Source organism: Helianthus annuus, chromosome 4, assembly GCF_002127325.2.
Source record: "Helianthus annuus cultivar XRQ/B chromosome 4, HanXRQr2.0-SUNRISE, whole genome shotgun sequence".
Lineage (NCBI taxonomy): Eukaryota > Viridiplantae > Streptophyta > Magnoliopsida > Asterales > Asteraceae > Helianthus > Helianthus annuus.
The window spans coordinates 199,887,311-199,907,375 of record NC_035436.2 but is presented as its reverse complement, the minus strand read 5'-3'; the positions used below and the strand labels follow the sequence as shown (position 1 = coordinate 199,907,375).

The following is a 20,065-nucleotide window of genomic DNA, read 5'->3' as shown; positions in this document are numbered from 1 at the left end:
GGCAGAGGCGGGATCGGAACAGAAGTAACCTCCGATACGGGATGCTGAGACTCCCCTGTCTCGGACTCCCCGGGTAGAGACGTGTAGCGGCTGCTACTAACACGTGGAGGGGTGCCTATGCGAATCCCTCCGCGCGCAGACATGCGCGCATTCCTCCTCGGCCTCTGAGGTGGAGGAGGTAAAACTGGCGGCGGCGGCGGTGACGGTGTGATCACGTCACGCCACAGGGCCTCAGATAGGTCCTGCGGTAGAGGCGGCTGCTGCTGGAGCTGCTGCTGCTGCGAGTGGTGCTGTGAGTGCACCGGCGAACCATGGAGCGATTGGAGCATCGGAGTACCATGGAGTGATTGAAGCATCGGAGAGTTGTGGCTAGGGGTGAAGTACCAATCATGCTGCTTAAACCTCTCCTGGAAGCTGTCCCCACCATTATAGGGTGATCCCCTAGATGGCGACCCATCCGATATCTCAATCGGATGGTTAGGTGTACCTGATGGTGGTAGCGACGGGTCCGTATCCTCGTCTACGTCCATCTCGTGCTCTCCCGGAAAATGGTCCTCCGGCCCGAGTGGGTTGTGGCCCACTGGCTCCTCCACATAAGCATTAGGGTTATACAAACCCTGGTAGGCTGGCGCTGGATACTGCTGCGGTGACTGGTGCAATGGTATGTACGATCCATGCGAACCATGGGGCCCGTTCTCCGAGTGGGGCCCAAACGAATGGGGTAACGACGGTGATGTGCTCGCTGAAACCGAGTGCCTAGCGGGCTCGGCGAAAGACCTCCAAAGGTCGTTGGCGGCTGTGTTGTGTGAGGCGGATGGAGCTCGCCTATGGGAGGGACCAGCCTCATGATCGTGCGATGTATGAAATCCTCCACGACCTCTCATCCTTGGCGGCATCCAGATCCTGTCAAAAGTCAAACAAGTTGCACAACAAAATATATAAGACAATGCAATAATAAATAAAAAAAATAAATTAAACGAAATGTTGAACATTTCCTAAGTTCCTTGTCTAGACTCGAAAATCGAGGAATGTGCAATTGTGTAACTGAGATTAAACACATTAGGATAGTGTTTAATTCACTCAGCATTGGCTCTGATACCAACCTGTCACACCCCCATTTCCACGTGTCACCGGTGGGCCCGGTGTGGGGTACAGTGACGTAGTTGGCATCGTCATAGACAATCAACACAATATAATAATGCACAGCGGAAGCAGAATAGAAACATTTCAACTTTAATTAAAATGCAATAATAAATATCACAGTCGTTGAAATGGATCCACAGGCGGATCAAATAAAATAAGAATAAAATAGTTCAACAGATATATGTCGTCCGAGTTTGCGAGACTATTGTGGACGCTCTTTAGGAAACAGCCAGCCTATTTCCGTATAGTACCTGCACTTAATCTTTTGGGAAAATACGTCAGTTTACACTGGTAAATACAAATCGACTGACTCATTTTGAAAATGATTGAAAATTTATTTAAATGCACAAGGCATAAATATTTTTATTAACTTGGGATATTTATGCAATATAAACTTGTGAACGAATTACATGCACTTATATCTCTGGTGGCCCGGGATCTACTGTCCGGGCTAGAGACTTAATTGACACACCACATTAAAGAGTTATACACGACGGGTGTACGCCTACACCCCATGCTCTGGTCGTGGCCATCTCGTAAGATAATGCCAAGGATATCCGGGACACGGTCAATAACCCCCCAAAGCCTTTAAGTAAGACAAAACTGTTTAAACGAAGTCACACAAGCTATTCAAGACTGTACACCTGTAGGGCGCAGGACTTGTGCGCCCGATCAAGCGGTATTTTAAATACCGTACCCCAAGCCCGTATAGGGAAAATAAGTCAAAATGTATTTACCTGAGCAAGTATAAGTCACAAACGATAAGTGTTGGTATCTTTTACCGGGCTTCCTAATCTGGAACAAAGGTTTATAATTAACCTATTAGATTCCTAACGGGTCTTTTATTTAAGCCTAAGCTTTGACCGGTTAGTTTTAGGAATGGTACGGTTTACGCACGATTAAGCGAAAGACCGGATAGAATGTGATTTAGACCCGACAAGTTTGAATACTTGTATAATATGGGTATACTAAATACATTCTGGACTTTGAAATAAAAATGATATCGTTTGACCCGTTTCGGTCAATTTACGCAAACTAGTTACGTAAACCGAACCGAACGCGAAAAGGGCGATACGGGTAGCCAAAAGATTCAAATGCAAGTTCCCTGAATTAATATGCTTAGAATATGATTTTATATCAGTAAGTTATGTTCTATATTGCCCGGGATAATTTTAAACTCAATTTATGCCTTAGAAGGGCATTTTGGTCATTTAAAAGATAATGAAAAGGATAAAATTAGAAATCTGAGTTTCGGGTCTGGTTCATACAGTAAATATACTTAATATAACATATTATATCAGTAGGGTATGACCCATATACCAAATATATCATTTAAAACCAAACTATGCACCGTAGGGGTATTTTAGTAATTTCACAAGGGCTAAAAATGCCAAAACTGAAAGTCTGAGTTCATATACTTATACTTACTGTTTTTATATGAAAATATGCTAAACACATCAGTAGGTATAAGTCTTATATGTTTAAAACCAGTATAACGCTTTACTATGCGTTAAAACGCTAAAAATACGATTTAAGGGCGTTTCCGGGTTTTCACAATAAATCTGAGATTTTTATATTTCCAGAATACTTAAAATAATTTATTCATCATATAAAATCAGTAGAAAAAGGTTTCGGGTCAAAAGGATGTGTAAAACTCATTTTATGGCTAAAACGGTCAAAACCGACATAAGCCGAAATGACTAGGAGAACTAGGATCCGTTCAGCCAAAAATTAATTAAAAATCATCAAAATTCCCAGAATATTATATTACTTCTGTTGGTAAAAAGTTTTGTACCAAAACGTGGCCAGAAACGGGTTCTATGCGAAAAGGACCGTTTATGTAAATTTATAATATAGTTTTACGCTAATGGCCATAACTCACAATCTGGACCACCAACTGATCCGAAACTTTCGGTGCAAGTTTATATAATAAAAATAAAGATTTCTATCCTTTCACTTTTCCAAAAATCCCGTTTTAAATCAAAAAGGGCAAAATAGTCAACTTTATGCATAAACCGGAAACATACATTCGAATAGGCTAAACATAGACTCAATCAACAAAAATTCCAGAAAGTTTAACTAAAATAAAAATAGTCAAAAATACTTTCCAATACAGATCTCGAACATGCATGTATGAATCCGAATCGATAGTCTACGAAATAATCGTTTTACAAGACTTTCGGTTCCGATTCGTGGCTATACTATAGATTGTCGAGTTGATGATGATTAGAACACATTCTTATATGTTTTACAAGTCATTTTTAATGATCAATCAGGTTGCATGTCATCTATATCATTAATCAAGTTATTTTTCACAAAAATTGCTTCTGTTGACTTTTTAGAAATAGGTTTGACTCGACATTTAGCATGCATGTAGTGGGAATCAGTTAGTACCCTTTAGAGGGTTTGTTTCCCACATAAATACCAATCTATAACAAGTTTCAATTCGAGAAATGACTGAAAGAAATCCGTTTAATCAGAAAGTCAAAGGTTATGAACACCCAGTTTGACTTTTAGCAATAATCACTACAAAAACGGATTAAAGAACGAATTGAAGGCTTACAATGGTCCTAAAGATGTTTAGTGGACACTAGAAGTCGGCCTTGATGATCAGATTTCCTCCAGAGAGCTTGCTTGAAGTTCTTGAATGTTGAGAGCACTTGTTCTTCAATTGTAAATGACCAAATGAGATCAAAACTTGATTTAAACCCAAATTTTCGAGGCCACTGTAGTTGTAGGCATGCATGGCATGTTATTGGTTAAATTGGAGGCAAGTTACAACTGTAAGGCACTTGAATTCGGACTCAAAATGACCCAAATACGATTTCTGCACGCTGGGCAACCCACGCGGCCCGCTTGGGCTTTCCCAGGCGGGTCGCCTGGCCCCTGGTTCAGCCAAACAACTTTCACACATTGGCAGCTTTGACCCCTGAACTTGTACGCGATGTTTCGGCTATTTTTCTCGACCCGTAAACCCCCAAACTTGGTTTTTAAGGACCTTAGGACTTTTACCAACATGGTAATGCCCTCGGATAACTTTGCGCTCAACCGAAAAGCCCTGAAATTCGACGTTGACGCTTCTAGTCCCTTAAGTACGGTTTTGGCCATAACTTTCTCATACGTTGACGAAACTTCATGAAATTTTTACCACATATTCTAGTGAGTATATTTTAGCTATACAAAGCTTCGGGTCTGCCAAAAGTTCACTCAGAGGTATAAATTAAACATGTTGACACTTTTGGCCCCTATAGTTTGCAATACTTCACTTTTGGGCAATTTCCGCGTCGTATGATCCATGAACCATCCGTTAAAGGTTATAAACATTATGTGGGGTTATCATAGAGTCTATTTATCCCTTGTTGACACTTTGAACCCTTACGTTCCATAGTTTTCACTGTTTGTCACTTTTAGTCCCTCTAAAGTATGTTTTCACATAACGGAACCTTATGACACGTGTCAAGACATTATTGGACGAAATTTTTCGAGGTGTTACAAGAAGTCAACTCAGCAATCTGCTCCAGTACCTTCACAAGGAACAACTCAGCAATCTACCCAGGAGGGAAGCAAAATTTCCAGCCAGAAGTCAGCTAAAAAGTCAACTGTCAAGTCAAATGTCAAATGGACAGGGAACATACAAGGCAGCAGTTAAAAAGTCATTGTTTGACTTTTTTGTGATAAATGGACATGTTTTGACTTTTTTGTGGTCTTTATGACCTTTTTGTGCTGTTGGCTGTTTGGACAACTTTAAGTTATGTAATAACTCTCTAGGATAACTTGTGGTGATGTTATAACTCTTTAGGGTAACTTTTGGTAATGTTATAACTGTTGGTTATGTAATGGTATAAGTCTTGCTTATGGTCTTTATGCATTTTGGTTGATTGGTCATTATACTATGTAGTTTTGGTCATTACATATTGCAGATTTGGTCACTTGCAGTTTTGACCCATATGCAGCTTGGACAACATACACAGATTTGGTCACTTGCAGTTTTGACCCATATGCAGCTTGGACAACATACACAGATTTGGACACTTGCAGTTTTGACCCATATGCAGCTTGGATAACATACACATATTTGGACACTTGCAGTTTTGACCCATATGCATTGTGCAGTTTGGACACTTGCAGTTTTAACCCATATGTGCAGACCCATTAGGCATTGTGCAGTTTGGACACTTGCAGTTTTGACCCATATGTGCAGACCCATTATGCAATGCAGATGTGCAGCTATATGTGCAGACCCATTAGAGGTATGTTTCTTGTTATATCATCACCTTTGACATTTGTTAGTCAAAATACAGTTTGGATATGTTGACTAATCTGGTAATATCAATACATGTGTAGATATTTGCAATCAAGAACTAGGATTTTGCATTAAAATTCATCAAAAGTGTACAATTACAACAAGAACACAGTTCATACTACCTAAACATATACAACACTATGCTAATGCCAATAAATAAGGTTAACACATATTGCTTGTTCCATTTCGACTCTGTTCCAGATATCTTTGCTTTCAACCACCTATTCTCTTCTACTAACAGTCTAACACCATGTTTTCATATTTCAGGTCTTCTGAACTTGAACTGAACCTGCACTGGGATGCATGTTGGTTAAACATTTTGTCGACATCTTCTTTCCATAAGAAGAACTTGCAGTCTGATCTCTGCAAAAGCCAACAAAACCTCAGTTAATCAATCAATTCAATTCAAGAAAAATACTTGGAGTTATGGTGGAACATACCGGCCAATGAGAGCATCCATAGAATTGTTGACCTTGCCGCACACTTTTCCGTCCAACAACTCGAACAACTGCTACAACATCATGATGGCAGTAGACATTACCCTCCAAATCAACCTTAAACAATTTAGGGTTTCTGGATACTGTGGATGAAGACGTAGAAGAGGAGCTCATTTTGATTCAAGATTAGGGCTTGTTCTTCACAGAAATCGACCGGATCGTATGTTAATGATGGATTTGCTCCAAGGTGCCTCTGATTTGCTCTATGAGTTAGGATTAGGACAGAATGCGTTTGTTAGGGATTGGGGGTTTTAAAGAAGGTGAATGAGTATACTTGACACGTATGAAATGCCACATCAGATTAAATTGCCACATAGGCTAATTTTAGTAATCTGGTTAGTGAATATTTAACGACGGGGTGCCATGACAATCGATGTGTTAAGTTGGGAGTGGTCTGAGCCAAAGTGAAAGTTGAGAGTGCCGTCGGCCAAATGGCCATAGTTGGGGGTGTTTAAGTCCATTAACCCATCTTAGGACACCCCAAAAGTATAATAACAAGATAAAAAATTAGTGATTACTTAACGACGTGGTGACAGAACACACTAAGTGTTAAATTGGGGGGTGACGGACATCAAAGTGATAGTTGAGGATGGCAATGACCAATCTAAATATTAATAAAAGACTACAATTAATTGCACATGTCATTTTCTCCTTAAACTTATTAAATATTAATTAATAATATTATTAATATATCTTATATATACTAAATTATTAATATCTTTTGAATTAATATAAATATAAATATATCTGATATCTAATAAAAATTCAGATACGTGGATTTGCTTGAACATTTCAGTTATAAAAAAACAAGTAATTATGTATTATTTTATATTTTTTATTATTTAATGATATTATCGTATAATACGAAAAAAATAAAAAAAATTTACTAAGTATAAAAATGTAACCGAAATTTTAATTTCCATACTATTAATTTATAATTTTTTGTGCTTCATAGGGTTGTACCCTATGTTTAAGGGGTTGAAAAAAAATTGATTTTTCACTTTTAACACAAAACTTCTCATCTTTTACAATTTAACCTCTTTGATTATTTTTACTTTTAACCTAAAGCTTTTCATTTTTTTTGCAGTTTAACCCAAGTACATTTTTATTTTCAACATTCGTCTTCCATACTTTTCATCTTTCGCATGTTTTTTGTTTTACGTTTTGTTATAAATTTTGTGAGTTAACACGCCGCAACGTGCGAGTAGGGTTTAACGTTTTTTTGTCTACTTTTTCTCGTTTGACATGCCCGCCGCAAGGCGTGTGTTTATTCCCATTTGACATGTTCGTCACAACGCTAGATCGACTTAGCTATTTTTTATGTTTTACGTTTCAGACTAATTTATTTGCATTGACACTCCGCAACGGGTGTGTGTGGTTCAACGATTTTACGTTTGCTTTTTGTTCGGTTTTATTTTTTCATTTTTTATTTATTTTGTTTTTACGAGCTTGTCCAGTATTGGTAGTCGCTGATAGTGGTATGACATTGGTGTTACTTGGCATGGTTTTACGCCTCCGTCGCAACTCTAAAAGATTATTATAAAAGTATGACATTGGTGCTACTTGACATGGTTTTACGTCTTCGTCGCAACGCGGAGGCTTAATACTAGTAGTTAATAGTTGAGAGTGATAAAATCCAATAACTAGGGCTGTAAACAAACCGAACGAACACGAACAAGGCCTTGTTCGTGTTTGTTCGTTAAGGAAATAAATGTGTTCACGAACGGTTCATGAACACTTACCGAACGAGATTTTATGTTCGTGTTCGTTCATTAAGGAAATGAGCGTGTTCGCGAACGGTTCACGAACACAAACGAACACAAATAAATTTGGCGAACGCGTCGAAGGATAAAGATAGATGGCCCAGAGGGTAGCACTCTAACTTGAACCCGTTATTGTGGAACGGAGGTCGATCGTATTCGCCGATGTAAATATTGAGAAATGAAAGAGAAATGATGCATAAACAAGGTGAAAGTGGGTTTTCTAGTTTAATTGTTAGGGTAATAAAATAAATAAAAGTTTAGTAATATACAAAAGGACAAATAAAATATAAGAAAGTACAAAGATGTTCAATCAAAACACAAACATACGAACATAAACGAACGGAAATCAGTGAATGTTCACGAACACGTTCACGAACACCTTACCGAACGTTCACGAACACAATCGAACGAACAAGATCTCTGTTCATGTTCGTTCATTTAACTAATCGAACGAAATTTCTTGTTCATGTTCGTTCGTTTATTAAACGAATGAACATAAACGAACTTCCCGCCGAACGGTTCACGAACTGTTCGCTGAACGTTCGGTTCGTTTACAGCCCTACCAATAACCCTTTATTCACAATTTCTAACGTGAATTTACAAATCTACCCCTCCTCTCAAACCGCCATACTCATCAAACCCCCTTTTATATCCAGCCGTCGACACAAATCTTTCGCTTCTGCCAACACGACGAACGTAGAGACCCTAAAAACCCTCTATACCACCACTGAAGCTGATTTACAGTTAGGGTTTCAAAATATCAAACAATAATGGATTTGGAAGAAGAATATGACCAAGGATACGACGACGAGGAAGAAGATATAACTCAAGAGGATGCTTGGGCAGTTATCAGTTCTTATTTCGAAGAGAAAGGTCTCGTTCGTCAACAACTCGATTCGTTCGATGAGTTTATTCAGAACACTATGCAGGAAATTGTTGACGAGTCTGCGGATATCGAGATCCGACCCGAATCTCAGCACAATCCGGGTCACCAGCCTGATTTTGCAGAGGTTTTGTTTTGATCCTCTAATTAGGGTTTTGAGCAGAAGTATTGGATTAACTGTGCTAGATTGTAATTAAACACTTGATTCTTCGAGTTTTACACTGATATAATTATTGAATTAACTGCAACATAGTAACAATATATTAGGGTTTAAAACTAGTGCAAACTGTTGCTGTTTACCACTAATTGGGGAAAGATTATTCTGTGTATAATAGTATAATGCCACTTAGGGAATTTGTATGTCCAACTAATTTACTACTTAGGGAATTACATCCGAAACCGAAACACTTTTTTCGTCTGTTTAATGTGTTTCCGCCAGTTATGCTATTATAGTATGTGTTATCGGTTATCACTTAACGTGTTTCGTTCACGGTGATTACTGTATCTAAGCTAAGCATACAAGTTAGCAAAGCTATGGAGTATGATCACACATTTTACATATTGGCAAGATTATCACGTTAAACACTTACGAGTTTACCTGCAAAGCTTATAATGTGAAACGCTTTACAAGTTCGTGCACTTTCCTTGGCTAGTAAAGCTTTCCTCCATCACTGTTGTTGCCAATATCAGCTTGTATTATTGATTTTATATAAGTACACTTGATTACACTATGAGTCGCTAATTCTAGACATCACGGTGATTTTCACTTACCATGACGGCATGACCAGTTCTTCTCTAAACTAAGGTGGTTTATGAATAATTTAGAATTTTTTATATGCGTGGCATTGCTGAATTATGAATATTTGCAAAAGTTTAGGGGGTAGCTGAGTTAACTGTCAAAATCTGATTTATACTTGATTGAATTAATATAGCTCTATTGTAAAGTGGTTATATTTATAATTGTGTGAATATCAAAGTCATATGCTAAAACAAAATCGAACAACTGACAACTGAAGTTTCATTACTTAAGACTGTGTTTGTTATGGCTGGCGGATTGAAATTGAATAATAAGACAATTTTGAATGATTCTGAGGGTTTGATTAAGAATATGAATACCAAGGGGAGTGTATGCGTGAACAAACCGCTGCAGATTGTCACTTTGTGATATCCTTTAAGATTAGGATATATCTGTGTATGTGTACATGGTCAAATGCATTACATTCTAGTTTCTTTTTGGCTATTTTGGTTATTTATGGTGTTTTTTCCTTCATACAAGAAAAAAGATAAATGCATTAGGCAAGACATAGGAAAAGTGCATATGTTCATGCTATGTATTTGTCTATTTGATGTATCTATCTATCATTCACTTGCAGACTATCTATAAAATCAGCTTCGGTCAGATTTATCTGAGTAAACCGATGATGACGGAATCAGATGGTGAAACCGCCACGTTGTTTCCAAAGGCAGCAAGGCTGAGAAATCTAACATATTCTGCACCATTATATGTTGATGTATCAAAAAGGGCTATAAAGAAAGGGCATGATGGTGAAGAAGTCACAGAAACTCAGGATTTTGCTAAAGTTTTCATCGGAAAGGTAAATAATTGGTATTTAAAGTGCAAATGTGGACTTAACTAACCATATTTTATCACACATTTCAGGTTCCTATAATGCTACGTTCAAGTTACTGTACATTATTTCAGAATTCTGAAAAGGATTTGACCGAGCTTGGAGAGTGCCCTTATGATCAAGGTGGATATTTCATCATAAACGGGAGTGAAAAAGTTCTAATCGCTCAAGAGAAAATGAGCACCAATCATGTTTACGTGTTTAAAAAGAGACAACCGAACAAATACGCTTATGTGGCGGAAGTTCGTTCAATGGCAGAATCTCAGAACAGGCCACCTAGTACCATGTTTGTTCGAATGCTTGCTCGGACCAGTGCCAAAGGGGTATGATATATAATATATATTAATCATGTATTACTATCTTTGATTAGTTTTTATATTCTCGTTTGTAGTATCTTTACTTATTCTGTATGTTCTGCAAAATTGCAGGGCTCTTCAGGTCAATATATTCGGGCTACACTTCCATACATTCGAACTGAGATTCCTATCATTATTGTGTTTCGAGCATTGGGATTTGTTGCTGATAAAGATATTTTAGAACACATATGTTATGATTTTGCTGATACTCAAATGATGGAGTTGCTGCGGCCTTCATTAGAAGAAGCATTTGTTATACAAAATCAACAGGTATGCTTTTGCTTCGTTCTTATATTTGTGCCAACTGTTTCCTGATCGTCATGTATAATAGTACACTGTTGATTGTTATAATGTGCCTAAATCAATTAGTTAATTAATCTTTGATCTTTCTCTCTTTGATTGCAGGTGGCATTGGATTACATTGGTAAAAGAGGTGCTACTGTTGGTGTCACTAAAGAGAAGAGAATTAAGTATGCTCTTTGTTTATACTTTATAGTGTCTTAGGTATGAGGTTTTTATAAGTATTATATTTTTTTTGGTTTTATAACCTTCTTCAATTCACAGGTATGCCCGTGATATTCTTCAAAAAGAAATGCTTCCTCATGTGGGGGTTGGAGAGTATTGTGAAACAAAAAAAGCTTACTACTTTGGGTAATCTTATTCGTTTTCATACACATTAGCCTTTGTTATCACTTATCATATATTTGTATATATATTTTTTACTAGGTTGGATCAGTGAAATAATAATAGTTATTAAGATTTTAATTTATTATTTAGTATACAATATAGAATTATAGATACAGATTTAAATTTTCTAAAATTAATGTTTCTTTACTCTCATCAGATATATCATCCACCGTCTACTGTTATGTGCTCTTGGTCGGAGGGCCGAAGATGACAGAGATCATTATGGCAATAAGAGGCTTGATCTTGCCGGTCCTTTGCTAGGTGGCTTATTTAGAATGGTGGGTTTTTTATGCTTATTTATTTTTAATATCATTCGAGACTGGATTATTGTGTTAAGTTGTTAACATGTATTAGTATTTATCAAGTTATTGCCTCTTGTATGAATGCAGCTCTTCCGAAAGTTAACAAGAGATGTAAGAGGTTATGTACAAAAGGTAACTACAAACCCAAATTTCATAAATGCTTATTACTTCATTTTATTTAGTCACAACTCATAACTGTGTTACTTTAATTTTTGTAGTGTGTAGACAACGGGAAGGATGTTAATCTACAATTTGCAATTAAAGCAAAAACGATTACTAGTGGCCTTAAATATTCCCTTGCTACTGGGAACTGGGGGCAAGCGAACGCAGCTGGAACGAGAGCTGGTGTTTCACAGGTCTAGTTGTTTGGTCATGCTTTTTGTTAATTTCTAGTTCTACTTTAATGTCATATACGGAGGTGTAGGTTGATTAAACATCTTTTTACCATATATGTTATCTATGAAACTTGCAGGTGTTGAATCGTTTGACATATGCATCTACGCTGTCACATTTAAGAAGACTAAACTCTCCTATTGGGCGTGAAGGTACACTTTTTTTTGATAATTGTTTTAAGGGTCTGGATATCATAGAATACGACTTTTATTTTTCTTTTCTTGCTTGAAATTAGCTTTCATTTATCAGGCTTTTAATCTAGTTACGATACATTTAAACAGGAAAATTGGCAAAACCGAGACAGCTGCACAACTCACAATGGGGAATGATGTGCCCTGCAGAAACCCCTGAAGGACAGGTCAGTAATTTTTATTTACACCGCTGCATATAGATTTGGTAAAAATTATTAACACACACATATGTGTTTATATATATGCACCATCTACATATCATCTAGATATTTGATGAACTTGATGAAAAAAACAATAAGTATGTGACAAATATAACAAGGGATTTTGTTCTTAATGTCGGCACTCATGACGATCTTTATTCGGCTGTTATTACAGGCATGTGGGTTGGTGAAAAATCTTGCTTTGATGGTTTACATTACTGTTGGGTCAGCGGCATACCCAATTCTGGAATTTTTGGAAGAATGGGGTACAGAAAATTTCGAGGTGAACGTCATTAAGTTTTTTTCAAATTATTATTTAAGCTAGCATCATCTTTTTTCTTTCATTGTTTATAATACTTGTTACTTTCTTACTTCTGCTTTAGGAAATTTCTCCTGCTGTTATCCCGCAAGCTACAAAAATCTTTGTCAATGGTCTGTGGGTGGGAATCCACCGTGATCCCGACATGTTGGTTAGGACTCTGAGGAGATTAAGAAGACGGGTGAGTATTAGTATTAGTAATGTTATCACTCTTTGGTCAATGATTTATATTTTATGCACATCTGGGTCAAAGTTTAATATGCGATATTGAGTTTTAGGTTGATGTGAACACTGAAGTTGGAGTTGTTCGAGATATTCGTTTGAAAGAGCTTCGCATCTACACCGATTATGGCCGTTGCAGTCGTCCACTTTTTATTGTAGAGAAGCAAAGGCTTTTAATAAAAAAGAGAGACATCCAAAAGTTGCAACTAAGGGTATGCTGAATTTTGCATTTTATAGAGTTATAGTTTTCTGTCTTATTATAATCAGATTTTATAATTACTAACTTCTCGTTTGTTTGTATCTTAATTACAGGAAACCCCAGAAGATGGTGGTTGGCATGATCTTGTCTCAAATGGATTCATCGAGTATATTGATACCGAAGAGGAAGAGACAACTATGATTTCCATGACCATCAGTGTAAGTTGGCACATCAATTAGGAATGTAAAACGGTCAAATGGGTCAAATCTTAAAAGGATAATGTAGAATGGTCAAATGGGTCAAATCTTAGAAGGACTGTAAAGGAAATTGGTTGAATGGTTTAGGAGTCCACCAAAGTTTACATAAGCTTTATACAATTACTTTTATGCATATAGTCATATAGAGGGACTTTATCAATTTTAAGTAGAGAACTGCTAGAACAATATAAACACTCGTACGGTTGTACCTTTTATTTGTATTAAAACTGTATTTTTTAATGTGTGAAGGATCTCGTGAGTGCGAGGCTAAATCCAGACGAGTCTTATTCGGACACTTATACACATTGTGAAATTCATCCATCATTGATCTTGGGTGTTTGTGCCTCCATTATACCATTTCCCGACCACAATCAGGCAAGTATTTTGTGTTGAAACTATACTTTATTTTGCACAATGACATTTATTTTGCTGGGTGACTATAACCTATTATGTTCTGTGTAAACAGTCCCCACGTAATACATATCAGTCAGCCATGGGTAAACAAGCTATGGGGATTTACGTCACCAACTTCCAATTTCGTATGGTATGTGACACGTGTTTTTTTCTCTTCACAAATTATGTCATACGGTTCTTACTGTTTTGTTGCGTATATGTTTTAGGATACATTGGCATATGTTCTTTACTATCCTCAAAAACCACTTGTGACTACTCGAGCAATGGAACACTTGCATTTCAGACAACTTCCAGCTGGCATAGTAAGGATTTTAAAATATATATAAGATTGTATTGTTTATTTTCATCCAAATATCGCCCCTGAGTTTCTATTGTTCGATTTTTTAGAATGCAATTGTGGCGATTTCCTGTTATTCTGGATATAACCAAGAAGATTCGGTTATTATGAACCAATCATCCATTGACCGTGGTTTCTTCAGATCACTCTTCTTCCGTTCATACAGGTGCTCTCAGTCAATCCATTTGTCTTTTTATTTTTGTATATGTTTTTGGTCTTCCAGTATTTAATCTATGTTTATGTATTTATTGTACAGGGATGAAGAAAAGAAGATGGGGACACTTGTAAAAGAAGATTTTGGTCGGCCCGACAGAGCTAATACCATGGTAAGCATTGTATTTTTTGCACGTCCTATAAAATCTAAAAGACCCATAGAGGGGGCAATCTTAATCCATATCGTGTAAACAAGTCAACTTAAAACTATTCTTTTTAATGGGTCAAATAAAAAATTAGGTACATGAAAACTGGTCAAAGGTCAAACTCTAGTGTGTACCATTTTGCCACCTATGAACACTAATATTTGACTTTTCCCTTTCTTATACAGGGTATGAGGCATGGTTCATATGATAAATTGGATGATGATGGTCTAGCTCCTCCTGTGAGTGTTCATTTTTAATAGTAGATGCATAACTGTTTCTTAACGGATTCGTTTTCCTAAAAACACCATCGTTGTAATTTAGGGAACACGAGTTGGAGGTGAAGATGTGATAATTGGAAAAACAACACCTATTGCTCAGGATGATGCTACTCAGGGTCAAGCCTCACGTTACACTCGTAAAGATCACAGCACAAGCTTACGTCACAGTGAAAATGGAATGGTTGATCAGGTATGTGTCCGTCAGTCATCTTTCTGAGTCAAAATCTGACCTGCCTGTTTTAGCCCGTTACGTGACCCACCTTTTTGCCACCTGTAGGTACTGCTGACTACCAATGCTGATGGGTTAAGGTTTGTTAAAGTGCGGGTTAGATCCGTTAGAATACCTCAAATCGGAGATAAGTTTAGTAGTAGACATGGTCAGAAAGGAACTGTGGGTATGACTTACACACAAGAAGACATGCCATGGACGGTTGAAGGTATCACTCCCGATATTATAGTCAACCCACATGCTATCCCGTCACGTATGACCATCGGTCAGCTTATCGAGTGTATTATGGGGAAGGTTGCTGCTCATATGGGCAAAGAAGGAGATGCCACTCCTTTCACAGATGTTACGGTAAGTAGCCGTATTATTAATACGATAATAACTGATTTATCTGATTCTAATTAAAAAATTACTGATGTGGCAGGTGGATAATATTAGTAGGGCGCTGCACAAGTGTGGTTACCAGATGCGTGGGTTTGAGACCATGTATAACGGTCACACGGGTCGGCGGCTTCCAGCTATGATATTCTTGGGGCCAACTTACTACCAAAGATTGAAACATATGGTGGATGATAAGATCCATTCACGTGGTAGGGGTCCGGTTCAGATCTTGACTCGACAGCCGGCTGAGGGACGGTCACGTGACGGTGGGCTTAGGTTTGGTGAAATGGAACGGGACTGCATGATTGCTCATGGTGCTGCTCATTTTCTTAAGGAACGACTGTTTGACCAGAGTGATGCGTACAGGGTTCATGTTTGCGAGCGTTGTGGGTTGATCGCGATTGCTAATCTTAAAAAGAATTCGTTCGAGTGCAGAGGATGCAAGAACAAGACTGATATTGTTCAGGTGCATATTCCGTACGCATGTAAACTGTTGTTCCAGGAGCTTATGTCCATGGCAATTGCGCCTCGAATGCTCACTAAAGACATCAAACAAGCTAAAGACAGCAAGAAGAAAGGCGCATAGCTTAGACCACACTAATTTTCTACTAATGGAATCTAAGCTGTTCAATTTCAACGTTCTCTTACTTCGCTATGTGTTAGCAACGAAAATTATATAATCATCTGTACTAAAATGGCAAGTTTAAGTCATTATTAAGATGTATTTTGGTGTGATGATTGCACTTGCCAGCAGGTGTTCATTTTTTTTATTGAAGTACTGTAAAATAGTTCTGGTAACGAACGAGTTGAAAGGATATATGAGCGCTTAGTTGATACAATAGCGCTACCAGATTAAAAATTAGTTTGTGTTTTAGACTTCTTATTTAATGTGAAGATGTGATTTATTTAATGTAGGCTCAATTAGTGGTATACTAAAGCACTACTATGCTGAATATTATCACATACTCATGTGACTTTTATCGACTTCACCCAAAACCATTATTTTCCCATTCACAAGCTCTGAACATGTTCTCCCAAATTCTCTTGGTAGTATTCACCAAACATAGTGTAGTGAATTATTTATACACGAACTAAGAATATTAATGCATTTTAAATCACTACTTTAACAACATTACGAATTAAGGAACATATACACATATGTGAATGGTAAATTTCTACCAAACTATTTGTGCCTACCCAATCTAATTATCCTACATATACAAAAAGGAGTTGAGGAAATAGTGCCAGACAGCTTGCTGCTCAGCTTGCTGCTTGCTGGTAAATTTCTACCAAACTATTTGTGCCTACCCAATCTAATTATCCTACATATACAAAAAGGAGTCGAGGAATAGTGCCAGGCAGCTTGTCTGACACTTCCCTATTGGACCACCCATTTTTAATTTAATTTTATTCCCAGCTTAAATACGGTTTCGTCCTTGTTTTAAATTTACGCTTTTGCCCTCAGTTCAAAAACTCATTTTTAATTCTACTTCCAGTATAAATTTACGGTTTCGCCATCCGTCTAAAATTACGCTTCCCCCCCCCCCCCTCAAAATAAAAATATGTTTTTGCCCCTAGCTCGAAATTATGATTTTGCCCCCAACTCAAAATTACGTCTTCGCCCACAATTCAAAATAAAATTATGTTTTCCCCCATAGCTTAAAATTATGATTTTGCCCTCCGTTTAAAATTATGATTTCACCCCAGTTCAAAATATTTTTACGATTTTGCCCTCTGTTCAAAATTATGATTTTGCTCCCATTTCAAAATTTACGATTTCTCCCCCAGTTAAAAATTATGATCTTTCCATCGTTTTACTTTTTTTTTTTTGCAAAACTATAGTACTGTTTTATTTTGCTTGGTTGACTCAATGTAACTTTTATTGTGTCAAACAGTTGTCTAACACTCACTCATTGGTCCTGACAAATTAGTATTTTACCCCAAGCTCAAAATTACAGACCTGTTATTGTTTTATTTTTTTAACAAAATTATGGTAGTGTTTTTGTTTAATTAGTTGTCTTGATGTATTTTTTTAGATCGTGTTATAAGTAGTATGTTTAAGTAACCTAAATACATGCATACATGTTATGAAACTAAGAAATATTTGATTTAACGCCCTGCAACACGGGCGGGCATAGGTGTAATTTTTATTCGTTCAGGCGTTCAGGCATGCCTGGTACATGCTCATTTGTCTTGAAAAAAATTCAATTTTGCTCCCAATTTAAAATTATAGTCTTTCCATCGTTTTAGTTTTTTTTAGTAAAAGTATGGTAGTGTTTTTGTTTTAATTTATTGACTCGATGTAATTTTTTTAGATCGTGTTATGAGTAGTATGTACAAGTAACACAGACATACATGTTATGAGAAAGAAATATTCGGATTATTGCCCCGCAACGCGGATGGGGCAAAAACTAATTAAAAACAAAAGCTATTAAACAGTAACAACATATTATATATATATATATATATATATTATATGTTAATTTATTCAACTTTTACCCATATATTAAAAATTGAACAGTAACAACATATATTATATATATATATAGGGGGCTGCTAGAATGAGAACCACCTCGAGTTGTAAGAACCGCGAGAACTACACCCCATGGAGCGCCGTTCGCCATGATTTTTTTTACAAGTAGATGTGTATATTATAAACACAGCCGTAAAAAATCATGGCGAACGGCGCTCCGTGGGGTGTAGTTTTTTACACCACAAGTTTGGTGTTTTTTAATTTTTTTTTCTTTTTTCTTTTTTTTTCACCAAACTTGTGGTGTAAAAAACTACACCCCACGGAGCGCTGTTCGCCATGATTTTTTACGGCTGTGTTTATAATATACACATCTACTTGTAAAAAAAAATCATGGCGAACGACGCTCCGTGGGGTGTAGTTCTCGCGGTTCTTACAACTCAAGGTGGTTCTCATTCTAGCGGCTCCCTATATATATATATATATATATATATTATATGTTAATTTATTCAACTTTTACCCATATATTTAAACTACTACAAACATAAGCTGGTGACGTTAGCCGGTAACACAGCCGTAAAAAATCATGGCGAACGGCGCTCCGTGGGGTGTAGTTTTTTACACCACAAGTTTGGTGTGTTTTAATTTTTTTTCTTTTTTTTTTCCACCAAACTTGTGGTGTAAAAAACTACACCCCACGGAGCGCCGTTCGCCATGATTTTTTACGGTTGTGTTTATAATATACACATCTACTTGTAAAAAAAAATCATGGCGAACGGCGCTCCGTGGGGTGTAGTTCTCGTGGTTCTTACAACTCGAGGTGGTTCTCATTTAGCGGCTCCCTATATATATATATATTATATGTTAATTTATTCAACTTTTACCCATATATTTAAACTACTACAAACATAAGTTGGTGACGTTAGCCGGTAATAGTTCAGTCCTTTAATTGGGCAAAAAGGGCGGCAGGGGTAATAGTGCCAAGCAGCTGCCTGGCACTCCCCTATTGGCCCAACAAAATTACGATTTTATCCTGATTTAAAATTACGATTTTGCCATCAGTTCAAATTTATGTTTTCGCCCCCGCTTAAAAATAAATTTACGCTTTTTCTGCCAGCTAAATATTTTAATTTTACCTCCGGTTAAAAAATTACGATTTTGCCCCGTTTCAATTTACAGTTTTGCCATTAGTTTTTTTCCCTGAAAAATACGATTTTCCCATCAGTTCAAAATTATGTTTTTACCCCCACTTAAAAATAAATTTACGCTTTTGATTTTACCCATTATAAATTTATAGTTTTGCCATTAGTTTTTTTTTCTCACAGCCAAGTTACGATTTTACCTTCAACTTAACTTTACATTTCCCCATCGTTTTTGTCTGTTTTCCTGGTGACATTACAATTTTGCCCCCAGTGTAAAATTACAGTCGTGCCGGCAACTTCCTGGCACTCCCCCGTTGGTCCATTTAGTTTACAATTTATCCCCGAATTAAAATTATGATTTGGCCCTTAGTTAAAGATTACGTTTTCCCATCGTTTTAGTTTTTTTTTTTTTTACCAAAACTATAAAGGTTTTTTGTTTTAATTGGTTTACTCGATTTAATTTTTTTTCGTCTCAAGGAGTTGCCTAACACTAGCTCATTAGTCCTGAAAAATTACAGTTTTGCCCTGAGCCCAAAATCACGGTCTTATCATCGTTTTTGTTTTTTTTCCCTAACAAAATTATGGTAGTCTTTTTTTAATTGGTTGAGAATTATTCAGCAAGCGCCCCACAACACGGGCGGGGCATCTACTAGTTCATCACAAAAGTCATATGAAATGGGTTATTTGCATAACCATCTATGGAAATCCTACATGGTCAATTTGCACAATACAATACAATGTTCCGTTTTGATGCGATTTACCTTCCTAATCAATCAACGTGAATTTAAGATATTAAGTCGTTACGTCAAATAATCTAAATCCTAATTCATGATATAGACCTTGAATTGGCGAAGATCACTAATACCAAATTACCAATTGTGGAAACATGTTGAGGCGGTGAAGATCATAAGTTTCCAATTCAAACGCCACAAAAGCTAGTTCTCAAGTCGGCGAGAATCTAACACCTCCGATTCAAATTGAGCTTGCAAGCTATTAACACCTTAGCAAACAACTTCCAACTCATACGTTCTAGGTATGTTATACGTCAAACTAAGCTTGATCAATTTCAAATAACTTGACCCGTCGTTTCAAAGAGCTCCAAAACAAGTTTGGTC

At 37.0% G+C, this 20,065-nt stretch overlaps 1 protein-coding gene across 1 annotated transcript; it reads left to right on the top strand.

The window, feature by feature from the left end:
• Positions 1–8,381: 8,381 nt before the first annotated feature.
• Positions 8,382–16,248, top strand: LOC110937867 (DNA-directed RNA polymerase II subunit RPB2). Its single transcript, XM_022180316.2, has 24 exons — positions 8,382–8,716; positions 9,963–10,184; positions 10,250–10,540; positions 10,646–10,843; positions 10,979–11,043; positions 11,138–11,224; positions 11,418–11,538; positions 11,650–11,694; positions 11,781–11,918; positions 12,035–12,107; positions 12,237–12,313; positions 12,522–12,629; positions 12,730–12,846; positions 12,944–13,099; positions 13,200–13,304; positions 13,593–13,718; positions 13,810–13,887; positions 13,964–14,059; positions 14,145–14,260; positions 14,351–14,420; positions 14,639–14,692; positions 14,775–14,921; positions 15,009–15,308; positions 15,382–16,248. Exons 1-24 carry the CDS (start codon positions 8,477–8,479, stop codon positions 15,922–15,924), a joined length of 3,573 nt encoding a protein of 1,190 aa, XP_022036008.1. The 5' UTR covers positions 8,382–8,476; the 3' UTR covers positions 15,925–16,248.
• The last annotated feature ends 3,817 nt before the right edge of the window (positions 16,249–20,065 follow it).

Excerpts from the sequence above, each read along its gene's own strand:
- LOC110937867 (XM_022180316.2), top strand. The coding sequence starts at position 8,477 with ATGGATTTGGAAGAAGAATATGACCAAGGATACGACGACGAGGAAGAA. Across the intron at positions 10,541-10,645 it reads CTCGGACCAGTGCCAAAGGG|GGCTCTTCAGGTCAATATAT; the intron begins GTATGATATATA and ends GCAAAATTGCAG. Across the intron at positions 14,421-14,638 it reads CCGACAGAGCTAATACCATG|GGTATGAGGCATGGTTCATA; the intron begins GTAAGCATTGTA and ends TTTCTTATACAG.